Source organism: Pholis gunnellus (genome assembly GCF_910591455.1).
Source record: "Pholis gunnellus genome assembly, chromosome: 7".
In the NCBI taxonomy this organism is placed as follows: domain Eukaryota; kingdom Metazoa; phylum Chordata; class Actinopteri; order Perciformes; family Pholidae; genus Pholis; species Pholis gunnellus.
The window spans coordinates 4,246,528-4,258,379 of NC_136533.1; the positions used below are offsets into that span (position 1 = coordinate 4,246,528).

Below are 11,852 nucleotides of genomic sequence, written 5' to 3' on the forward strand. Positions count from 1 at the left end.
GCCACCAGGGGGCGACTCCTCTGGTTGAATAGAAGTCTATGAGAAAATGACTCTACTTCTCTCTTGATTTATTACCTCAGTAAACATTGTAAACATGAGTTTATGGTCTCAATCTCTAGTTCCAAGTCTTCTTCAATACAGCATGATGTTCATTTAGTAAATGATGGTCCATTTAGAGTCAAACAGACCATAAAGCAGGGGATGCTTTAGGGGCGGGGCTACACTGTGATTGACAGGTCGCTACCACACTCTTGTCCGGTCTAAGAGTTGTTAGTTGTTTCCGTCTTACAACTTTAACCCTTTCAATGTGTTTTCAGTTCATGAAGTTAATTGTAACATTTTTGGTCGCCTAAAAATTGTTTCACCTACTTGAAGGTGAAACATCTCGTGTCACTTTTGGTTGCATAAAACAAGATGGCGACGACCTAAATGCTGAACTGAAGGCTTCAGAACTTCAGTCCACAAACCAACTGGGTGACATCAAAGTGAGTCTATGGTAATAAACTACAGTTGAGATGAAGACTGGGTTCATTCTATTTTAAGTTGAAAGACACGTGACTGTTCAGCTCTTTGCTCTTCAGACTGATCAGTAAAAACATCACATTTACGTCAGACGGGAGGAAAGAAGATAACATCCTTTCTGCTGCCGGATAAACAGAGAGCGCGACTGCCGGCCGCCTTAATGTGCAATTTAAGAGAGTAGTTCCCCCTAATTGAATAAAAATCTGCTGCAGTGCTCCCAAGTCTGAAGACAAGTTAGTCTGTTCCTTTAATCATAATCTGTTCCCAAGCTGTTGTTGAAGCAGCGTAGATGGAAATCCGGGGAAACGTCTGAATCACTCAGCTTCATTTTTACTTTCTTTTTTTCGTCCAGAAGATTTACCTGTAAGCCAAAAGAGACTTTCACTAATATTAAAAGCTGCTTCCTTTTTTCATTCATAAAACAAAAGACAAGTGGAGGACTGTCTGGTTCTCTGGGGAGAGTTAAAGAGAAACCCTCCTATAGGACTCATTGGTATTCCTCTCTACCGGCTCTAATCTAAAATGACTTCAGTCGTAGAAATGAGCTCACGGGGGCAAACACGCCGATAATTTGCTGAAGAAAAAAACAACAAAAGAAAAGGAAAACAACTTGGCAGAGCAGCGTTTTTTAAACTAAAGCAAACAAATGGTGCTTATTTATTCATAGACAAACCCTCATTTCCATATAAATGTACGTGACCTATGGGAGGCTTGTTTGTTGTTTAGATTCACTCCGAGAAAGCAAACAAAAACCTAATTCATTTGCGGTATTTTTTTCTGCATGTGGCCCTTATTTCGCCTTGTTAGATATTCTTTCGTCGTTTCAATATCTGAGACGAAGCTGTGTGCGTGTGCGTGTGTGTGTGCGTGTGTGTGCGTGTGCATGTGTGTGTGTGTGTGCGTGTGTGTGCGTGTGCATGTGTGTGTGTGTGTGCGTGTGTGTGTGTGGAGGGCTCTCATAATATTGACTCACAGCTGTCATTGTGTTTTTCCCTCTTACTCTTGCCGCTGCATCTCCGAGGTGGAGCTCTTTATTTTTCGTGGCAGAAACACAAAATGGCTTACGTCTCTGGCAGATGGCAGATGATAACACAATGAATAATAAGTTGTTTATTGAGTTATTTGGCTCAGCGGCGAGCCGAGCGGGCCTTTGCCATAATTGTCCCCGTCACCAGGGGGGGGGGGTATAAGCTCACGGTTCCTCACATGGAAAGGCGTCGTTCTCGTGGTACGCAACATCAGAATTAGGGAGGGCGTCGTGGGATCGGTAGTTTCTTAGATGAGGTGCCAAATAGGACGGAGAGAGATTCTTCTTTACTTAAAAGACTGTCGACACAAGGAGTAAATATCACACTGAAACGGGAGACATTTGTTTCTTCGGTGCTTTGTTAGGTTGTGAAATAACATTGTGACACACATAAAGCTTTGAAATACCTTCTTCGGTATCTCCGTGTCAGCGCCGAGCGTCACATCTGTCAGGAGGAGCGCCTCATCACAGCCCCGATTAAAGATGAATATCCATCCAGCTTCAGGGCCTCATGAGTCTTTTAATTACAGCTGCACTGATCGATATTTGTACACGAACGATGAATCGAAGGAGCGCGTGAAATGTGAAAGGATTGTTTTGTTTTACGGCCCACAACTGTATTGTTTTGGTTCAGTCCTTCGGCTCTCATCAGCCCAGTAAATAAAGGTGCTACCTGCTCTTCATCAACAGACTGCAACATATACTGTATATATACTGTATATTTATATATATGTATGTGTAGCGTTGTGTACATTCTCTCATACATCTTTATTTCAGTTTTGATGAGCATCTTTCTGTTTCATCTCTGATTTCCCGCAGTGATCTTTACGCTCATGTGGAAGTTCGTGGAGAAGATGAGGTGTTTCAGGAAACGCTCCATGTTCCCCTTCCTCGGCTTCCTCATCGCCTTCCTCCTCTTCTTCAACCTTTACATGGACGATGGATTTGTGCTGGTAAGATTTCTCCCCTTCCACACGTTGATACTGATGTGTTTAATGTACGCAAGTACTGCTCTTTAGTACACATCTGAGGTACTTTAGTACTTTTCTCCATTATGCCACTTTATACTTCTACTCCACTACATTTCAGGGGGAATATTGTACTTTCTGCTTCACTATATTTATTTGACAGCTTTAGTTACTTTACGAATTAAGATGTCTGCACACAAAACATAAAAAGTGCAAATGAAAATGATTAAAAGTCGTTTAATCGATTGTCAGAAAATGAATTGTCATGAGTCATCTGAATACTTCCTCCACCGCCGGCCTTTACTCAGCGTGTGCTTGTCATCTGTTATTCTCAGGAGGCTGAAAAGAGGCAGCTGGGAGAGACGCTGCTGCATCCTTCAACCTCTGAGCGATACGTCCACACGTTCACAGATCTGTCCAATTTCTCCGGGACTATTAACGTGACGTATCGCTACCTCGCGGGAATACCGTTGCCGCGAAAAAGTATGTATTTCCTCCAAGGCGACGCTGCCGTGATGACGTCGGTTTTTGTTGCATAATGAAGTGACTCAAGTGATTTCTGTTCACAGAGTATCTCACCATTGGTTTGTCTTCTGTCAAGAGGAAAAAGGGGAACTACCTCCTGGAGACGATCAAGTCCATCTTTGATCAGTCCAGCTACGAGGAGCTCAAAGAGATCGTGGTCGTGGTCCACCTGGCAGACTTTGACCTGGCCTGGTGTGAGAACCTGGTGCAGGAAATCACCAGGAAGTTTGCCCACCACATCATAGCCGGACGCCTCCTGGTGATCCAGGCCCCAGAGGAGTACTATCCGTCTCTGGACGGGCTGAAAAGGAACTACAACGACCCGGAGGACCGGGTCCGTTTCCGCTCCAAGCAGAACGTGGACTACGCTTTCCTCCTCAACTTCTGCACAAACCTCTCTCACTTCTACATGATGCTAGAGGACGACGTGCGCTGCTCCAGGAACTTCCTGACGGCGCTGAAGAAGGTGATCACCTCCAGGGAAGGTTCCTACTGGGTGATGCTGGAGTTCTCCAAGCTGGGCTACATCGGGAAGCTGTACCACTCCAGGGACCTGCCACGTCTGGCTCATTTCCTCCTCATGTTCTACCAGGAGATGCCCTGCGACTGGCTCCTCATCCACTTCAGGGGTCTGCTGGCCCAGAAGGACGTGATCCGCTTCAAGCCCTCGCTGTTCCAGCACATGGGCTACTACTCCTCTTACAAAGGAGCCGAGAACAAGCTGAAGGACGACGACTTCGAGGAAGACTCCATAGACATTCCCGACAACCCTCCCGCCAGCATGTACACAAACATCAACGTCTTTGAAAACTACGACGCCGCCAAGGCTTACAGCACCGTCGACGAGTATTTCTGGGGGAAGCCTCCGTGCACGGGAGACTTCTTTCTCATCATCTTCAACAAATCGACCAAAATCAGCAGAATTAAAATTGTGACGGGCACGGAGGACCGACAGAACGACGTCCTTCACCACGGGGCTCTGGAGGTGGGACAGAAGGCCGTGGACACCAAACAGGGAAGACAGTGCGCCTCCTACATCACGTTAGGGGAGTTCAAAGGCGGCAGCGTCGAGGTCGACAGCGTGGACCACAAGATCGGCTTCGACATCGAGTGTGTGCGAGTCGTCGTCACCGCCGGCCAGAAAGAATGGCTCATCATCAGAACTATCAGTTTATGGACCACACAGCCCGCGAGCCAGTTTAAAAAGTAACAGAGCGGGTTTTTAAAATCTCCGTCTGTATGTACAGTGTTATTTTTGGATGCAAGTTCATTCTGGACTACTTCTGGGAAGTTTGTGTTCATGGGATTCAAAGCAATCCATATTTTCTTGGGTTGTTTTCAATGTGAATGTGTATTAAAATGACAGATTCTGTACAGTATGGAGCCTTTATACCGTTGTTCGTTTTCCTAAATCTCTGTATAAAATTGTTCCTACATGACTGCTTCCTTGTTTTCTTTTTGTTTGTCATAGCACCTTAAAGGGTTGCGTCTGTTTTCTTACACTTTTATAACCTGGTTACAAAAAGATAGAAATTAGAAATAGAGATTGTGTATAAAGTGAAACCAGATGTTGATTCAGTCGGATTATCGGGACTTTCTTTTTTAGGAGGTTATGCACCAAAAGTCTGAAAAAGAGCGAGGATGTGTTCAGTGCTGCACTGTCTCCTACATCTAAAATTAAACACAATCTAAAAAGGATATGAAATGGAGAAAAAAAACAGAGGTTTATATGGCTCATTAGACTTTCTTCATGTGTCATTCTGTCAGCTGAGCTGCAGCCTGAGGAACCGATAATGATATAAAAGAAGTTTCTCCCGGTCGGAAGTGTGAGAAAAAACTTGAATACGAGTCAGCTGTGACTTCTTTCTTCTACAAGTCAACTATCAGCTGATATCTTGAGAATAATTACTTGATTCCTTAAAGACGGGAGGTAATTGAACCTGAAGCGTTATTCTCTGAAGAGAACCTGGAGTTTGCAGGTTGACACGTCACCAAACAGCTGATCCTTCTGACGTCATCAATGACTTCACATCATTTGTTAAAATAATTATATTCTGTGTTATATACAGAATTAGTCTGACCACTTTTATAAGAAGGTCTATCTTTAGTTTGTTTGTCCTTTGCTGCCATCTGCTGGTAGAATAAGAATAATGATAATAGTAATTATAATACTACTACTATTACCACTAATAATAGTAATAATAATAATCAAAAAGTTTTAGCTAGTTTTAAATTATATACATTTAACAAAACATATAATTGATGTACAATAAATTAGCTTAATGATGATGTATGCTATCTTTTATTGAGATAAATGATTACGTTTACAGTCAAAGTAAGAACCAAAATGTGCTAAAAATATCTAAATCCTGCAACTTTTATAACTGTACAAAGCACCGCGGCATCATCAAAAGAAAGTTTTAGTTTTGGGGGACTGAGGTGAGATCAGCGGTGAGAGCGTATTAGAAGTGTGGAGAAGTCTGGAGTGGAATGGGGACCTGACAGTCCTGACTTTGAGAGAAGTGAGGACATGGCCAGCGTGTGCAGGAGAAATGTCTTTGATGGACACAGCTGAGAGTTGAGCTAAGAGGAGCGAGAGTAAAGTGAAAGTGGACAAGATAGAAGATGGTTAGTCAGAACAACAAACAACAAACTGATGAGATTTTAAAAAACGGCCATGCTGGAGGACGTAGGAGTTAGTTAACTCCAGATGATGGCAGTAGTGTAACATATGGGCTGCAAACTGGCCGTTAAACCCCAAAGATAAAGAAGAAGAAGACGCTCTACTGTGACGTCATCAAACGGCGACCGTGTTGTGTCAACACAAACCGAAGCTAACAGCGAAGAGTGAAGTTTGGACTCCCACTCCTCTCGCCTTTGACGTTGTCAAGTGTTTGGTAAGAAAATAAGCTTCTTTTTTTCCCCTCATGTCACAACAGAAGATCATATTTTTAATTTATCATCTTTCATGGCTTTATTTATTGGTTATTTACGTTAAAAATGATGCTAGTTGTCGTTAGCAAACTGCTGTTGAGAAGTATTTACCGACTAAGATTAGCAAATCGTGTTTGAACTGAGGTTGGTGGATTATATCTAAAATGAAATGTGTTTTTAACTTTAAGAATTAGTCTACCATTCACCACAGTGACATGGACAATATTTAACGTCTGTTCAGTTAGCTTAAGCTAACGTTACTGGTCAGTGGGACGTCATTATGCTAATGTGCTAATACAGTTGAGATGCAACTACGTTGTTGTGGATTTTGTTGTTTATCTGAGTTTCTAATGACTATAAAATCCTAAATCATGGTTTGGTTTTTACTGAGACTAGTTGAGATGTTGCCAACTGTTAGTTAGATGTGTTAAGTTAGTGTTAACGTTACTTTAATGAGCTCATTAAAGATGTGCTTGTTCTTGATTGAATCAAAGAGTTGCTCATTAGTTAATGCCTGACTGGCTGGCTTAGAGCTGAAAATATTAGTCGATGAATTGATAAGTTGATCACAGAATAAAAAAGATTGGCAACTATTTTGACCACTCTTTAGTGTTTATTTGTCAGCAGATGTAGTGAAACATTTAGGAATATCTCTGATTCCAGCCTCTCAAGTGAGAAGATGGCCTGATTATCTTTCTCATGTATTATTGTAAGCGAGATGTTTTTGGGTATCCGGCACCGAAGAGGACATTTGAAGATGTCGGGTTTGGCTCGTTGAAGTTGTGATTGCTGTTTTATGATTTTTTTTCAGGCTAAGTGATTCTGGATTCATTGAAAACAACATGGACTTTGAAAACTAGTAGGTTCAGTTTAACTGAATACACAACTAGTGTGGCTTTATACCCATAAATATGTGGACACTCACAGACGTGTCCTTTTCGTCTGGGTCTGGTTGTCAAAGGTTGGGTTAGACCCCTTAGCTCCAAATCTTAACGCTCTACAATGTCAAATCAAGTCAATCTTTACTTATACTCACAATATCACAAATCTGCCTCAAGGGGCTTTACAATCTGTACGGCATACCACACCCGCTGTGCCGAGACCCTCGTCCTTTAATCACAACGTTGGTTCCTACTGTCCTCGTGTCAAAGTCCTTCACACTGAACCCTCGTGTGATGAACTGGAGCAAAGACTTTGAGCCAAGTCTTATCACCCAACATTGCCGTTTTCATCTCATTAGTGCTTAACTGTTAATTTGCCAACAGGCTCTGCAGAACTGAATGAGGAGCAGCTTTCTGCCAGTGCTGTTTCATACGTGCTGCTGCCAGGATGGGCCAGCAGCTCTCAGGTCAGTCGGTGATGACCCGTCTGCCTGAGAAGCTGGTGAAACACGCCGGACTGGTGCGTGACAGCGGCTACCTGACCTACGAGGAGTTTCTGGCGAGGGTGTCCGAACTCAACGACGTGTAAGTCACAGTCTGTCCCGGACGTTGATGTTCGAACATACAGCGGGTTTCCAGTCGCTTTAATGTCGTGGAGGGACAGTGAAATGGAGAGTTTCCAGCAGAACATGTTGAGCGAGTGAACAGTACCTAAACTGCAGAGTGCACACAATAAACAACACACAGCAGTTTTGGCCAGAAACACAATTTACATTTAGGGCTAAATATGGCAATGTTTCCGAACATTGGACATAACTTTGTGTGTGTTTGCATGTGGAGCTGTGCAGAGTGGTTTCTTGAGTTGAACCCTCTTTACCCTCCTTACCCTCTTTCTTTCTGCTGGATCTCTCTCAGAACGGCCAAGCTCGCTACTGGACAGCAGAAGCACCTGCTGTTTGAGGTGCAGCCAGGATCCGATGCCACGGCCTTGTGGAAGGTGGCTGTGAGGGTCCTCTGCACCAAGGTGAGGCCAAACAACCTATTCACACACATCAAGAGCATCTGTGCACACCTTTAATCTTGTGTAGGAGAGAAGAGGACAGCTGCAGGTGGAGAAACGTGTGGTCACGGATATTATTGGGTTATCCTTATAACCAAAGTCTTTAGGGCATCAAAAGATAAGCAGCCTTATCTAATACTTTCACTCCGTATCCGAGACTTGTGAGTCAGTGTTTTTCATCGTGGAGCACAAGAAGGGGTTTGAGGTTATTGCACGCAGAAATAGTACATGTTTCCCCCAGTATTCCAGCTGTGCTCATGTACTGTGGTTGAGTCATTTAATTACTTTTAAAGGGACCACACTGTTGAGTTTGTGCATCACTCGAGTGATAATGCACTCATGTGATCGCCTTTGTCTCGTCCTAGATCAACAAAGAGAACGGTACGATGGAAGCGTCGCGCATCATGAACCTGTACCAGTTCATCCAGCTGTACCGTGACGTCACCAGCCAGGCCGCCGAGGTGCTGTCTGCAGAGGGCGCCACCGAGGGCCCGTCGGCCCAGCTGTCCTCCACCGACTCCTGCCAGGCCAGCATGTGGATGGGCAGGTAGGTGCACAGGAAGCGGTCCCTCAAGCAGTCAAAGAAACCTCCTTCTTTACATTGAAAGGAGAGTTTTTATTGGAAATGAACGGTTTCATTTACGTCCATATTACATATATCATCTAGAACGCTCTCTCCTGGTGTTGGGGTTCACACTACTAAAAGAGGACGATGTCATGACCACTCTGTTCAACCATGAACTGAACCTGGACCGTGTGTAATGTGACAAACTTAATGATAATGATCGCCAATTCTAAGCTTGTATAGCTTCTTTTAATTTTAGCTTATTACTTTGGGTTTTGGGAAAAGCTGAGATAAACTGATGGATAACGTTAGCGTTGAGCAGGTAGACATAGTGGAGTATTTAGCAGCTGAAGAGCCAGATATTTGGTACAAATTAAAAGGCTGCATTTATTTTTATCCAAAGTGCTTTACAGTTTCCTTCTCATTCACACTTTAAACACACCGATGGCAGCGAGCCACCATGCTGAGTGCTGGTCTGAACGTCGCGAGCAATCTGGGTGTTCGGTGTCTTGCCCAAGGACACTTTGACATACGGAGAGGAAGAGCTGGGGGTCGAACCGTAAACCATGTGATTAATGGCTGCCAAAAACAGAGCTAAAAGAATTTAACATTGACTAACATTCATCAGGTGACCAGAAACGGCTCCAAATGAATGCTAATGTTGCTCATTAAACACATTCTCTCTTAACAACTTCATAGACGTGATAATATGTGAATGTTGAGTTTTTAAACTCCTAGAAAGAAAATAAATCAATTAATGCAGTTTTAAAGCTTTTATTTTGTTCCTACTAACTAGATGTCAGTGCTGCTGGACAACAGAAACATGTTTTTAAAATGTCCCAGGGGAACTGAAATGATGGATTTAAGAAGTTATTTAGCAGCAGAATGACTTTATCCCTCTGGATGAATTCCCATCAATAGTAGGAGCTGGTGGAGGCTGAAGGGGATCAGATTTACATTTCCATGCATTTTTATTACACAGAAATATATTTTTCACAGGCAAATCCTTTTTAAAGTAAGCCATTAAGATTCATCCAACACGAGGCATTTCATTCCAAAGTATGATTTTTTTTTTGGCGGTGGAAAAAGCAATACCTTACTTTTTTTTAAATAATGAAAACTTGTCTCTGTTCGTGTGGCCGTTCAGAGTGAAGCAGCTGACGGATGAGGAGGAGTGCTGCATCTGTATGGACGGAAAGGCCGACCTCATTCTGCCCTGTGCACACAGCTTCTGCCAGAAGTGCATTGATAAATGGTGAGATGAAGGATTAAAGCTTGAATGTATTATTGTATTGCTTTGCTAATTATGTAAAAGGTGTCTCTGACGAATAAAACTCTCTCCTGTTTTCTGCAGGAGCGGGCGGAGCCGAAACTGTCCCATATGTCGCCTGCAAGTGACCGCTGCCAATGACTCGTGGGTAATGTCTGATTTCCCCACAGAGGACGACATCGCCGGCTACATCCTCAACTTGGCGGATGAGGCGGGTCACCCACACCGGCCTTAACACGCAGCACACTGAGCCAATGAGGTGACAGGAGGAGCCGACTCGCACCAAGTACACATGGACGACACAAAATGTCCCTTTCACTGAGGAGGACATTCGTCTTAATAAAAGCTAACGACGCAGACGAAACCAGCAGGGTTTCCTTCTCCTTTTGTTCCTAGCGACAGGTTTGGAAAATTCAACCTTTGTCTCTTTTAAGTCCTTACAAAAAATATCCCAGGATGCTCTTTGTAACCCAAGTATTGTAGATGTGGTGCTTTATGGGAAATGTGTGTGAGATACGTAAAAATCCTGTATTTGTGGTATGTTATAATAAATTATAATCTATTAAGTTAACACACATTAACCAAAAGTACAGGTCTTACAGTATTTTTGGGGTTTAATCAACATGGGTGAGGAAGACTTTATGATATGAATCCTTTCATGTTGATGTGACAGAAGCTGAGACGAAGGAGGTCAGCCCTCAGACTCAGATAGGGTTGGTGATAAAATTAGCTTATTCACTCTCTTTTGGATCGTTGGATGAGAAGATTGTTGTGAGAGGCGTCAAACGTCTCATCTCGCTCTCCGGCAGAAAGTGAATTTGTTCCCCAAAATGTTCTAGCGCACTCAAGAGTTTCTGGTCAGACTGTAAAACCAACTTTGTTTTCCACCAGTGAAGCTGTTCTGTGGTCTGTGTGACGTAACCCCGCATGTTTATACCCCACATGACACACCTCACGTTATGTGAACCTGTAATGAACTGACACTCTGATCCAGTTCAGGACATACGACTCATTCCTTTGAGTGTACAGAACTAAAGAGTTTTATATGATTTTAAACTACTTGGCTTGCTGTGGTGTCTTTTTAGCTGTTTGAAATAACCACTATTTTGTCATCTATGCTTTTCTCATCTTTTTACTTTGTGTATATTCTTATTACGGTTTATTTTAATCTGATTGCTGTCGAAGTACTGTAGTTTACATAACCCAGTCTTTTGTCATGCATGTGGTTGAAGATAACTGATTTATGAGCAGCTTTCCAGTTACAAATGAACTCTTTCATTTAAAATTAGTTTTATTTTGAATAAGTATTTCTGGTTTCCAGATCACATAAATCATCCGCAGCACCTTTTAGTTGAGAGACCGCTGGTTGTGGTTTATGAGAACTGAAATATAAGACTTCATTTAAAGTTGTAAAAATATAGAAAGCTAATTCAGCATTTTGTTCTTTGACATTCAGCGAGTTCACCAGTTTCATATTTAGCTCATTTTAACAGATTTTTCCAAATATGAGACGACCTCAGTTAACATGATATAAGTTTCACTTTGCAGAGTAGGCGTTTCCTTAATAGATATATATGGCTCCTCTTCATTTATAACAAACCATAAACATGTGAAGTTTAAGTTGACCAGAGGTAACTTTTGGTTGTCGAAGCTGAAAAATTGCACTTTGAAACCTCACTGTAGCTTTCTCTCTCTCTCTCTGTGTGTGTATGTATGTGTGTGTGTGTGTGTGTGTGTGTGTGTGTGTGTGTGTGTGTGTGTGTGCGCGCTCGCTGCAACAACGGAGAATGAAATATGATCTGACACTGTAACCCTTTTACAGCAGGACAACAACACAATATGCAGCAGCAGGAGACTTTTCATTCTTGATGGTCCGTTCAAAATGTGTAAACTAAGTAAGAATGAGATGAACTTCCAGAGTAGATTACTGTAAAAACATTTGATCCCACAGACGTATGGTGTATGTGAATTTGCTGAATGGAAGGAGGTGTATTCAAATGGAATTGATTCGTACTGTATTGTATTATCCTTAATAAAGAGATACTCACTTTTTGCACTTTATGACTTTGTTACGTTGGATTGAAAAAAGGATGAATTATC

General features: G+C 42.5%; 2 protein-coding genes across 2 annotated transcripts; both read left to right on the top strand.

Moving 5' to 3' along the window:
• Positions 1–2,403: 2,403 nt before the first annotated feature.
• Positions 2,404–4,252, top strand: LOC306698327 (alpha-1,3-mannosyl-glycoprotein 4-beta-N-acetylglucosaminyltransferase C-like; the record flags this gene model as incomplete). The annotated part of the gene is made up of 3 exons (XM_079162583.1): positions 2,404–2,502; positions 2,853–3,000; positions 3,087–4,252. 3 exons carry the CDS (start codon positions 2,404–2,406, stop codon positions 4,250–4,252), a joined length of 1,413 nt encoding a protein of 470 aa, XP_079018709.1.
• Positions 4,253–5,853: 1,601 nt separating this feature from the next.
• rnf141 (ring finger protein 141) lies at positions 5,854–11,790 on the top strand. The gene is made up of 6 exons (XM_079162741.1): positions 5,854–5,939; positions 7,242–7,442; positions 7,773–7,881; positions 8,283–8,464; positions 9,630–9,737; positions 9,837–11,790. The coding sequence occupies exons 2-6, from the start codon at positions 7,306–7,308 to the stop codon at positions 9,985–9,987; spliced, it is 687 nt and encodes a 228-aa protein (XP_079018867.1). The 5' UTR covers positions 5,854–5,939; positions 7,242–7,305; the 3' UTR covers positions 9,988–11,790.
• The last annotated feature ends 62 nt before the right edge of the window (positions 11,791–11,852 follow it).

Coding starts and splice junctions, on each gene's coding strand:
- rnf141 (XM_079162741.1), top strand. CDS start 7,306: ATGGGCCAGCAGCTCTCAGGTCAGTCGGTGATGACCCGTCTGCCTGAG. Junction 7,882..8,282: donor TGAGGGTCCTCTGCACCAAG/GTGAGGCCAAAC, acceptor GTCTCGTCCTAG/ATCAACAAAGAGAACGGTAC. Junction 9,738..9,836: donor CAGAAGTGCATTGATAAATG/GTGAGATGAAGG, acceptor TGTTTTCTGCAG/GAGCGGGCGGAGCCGAAACT.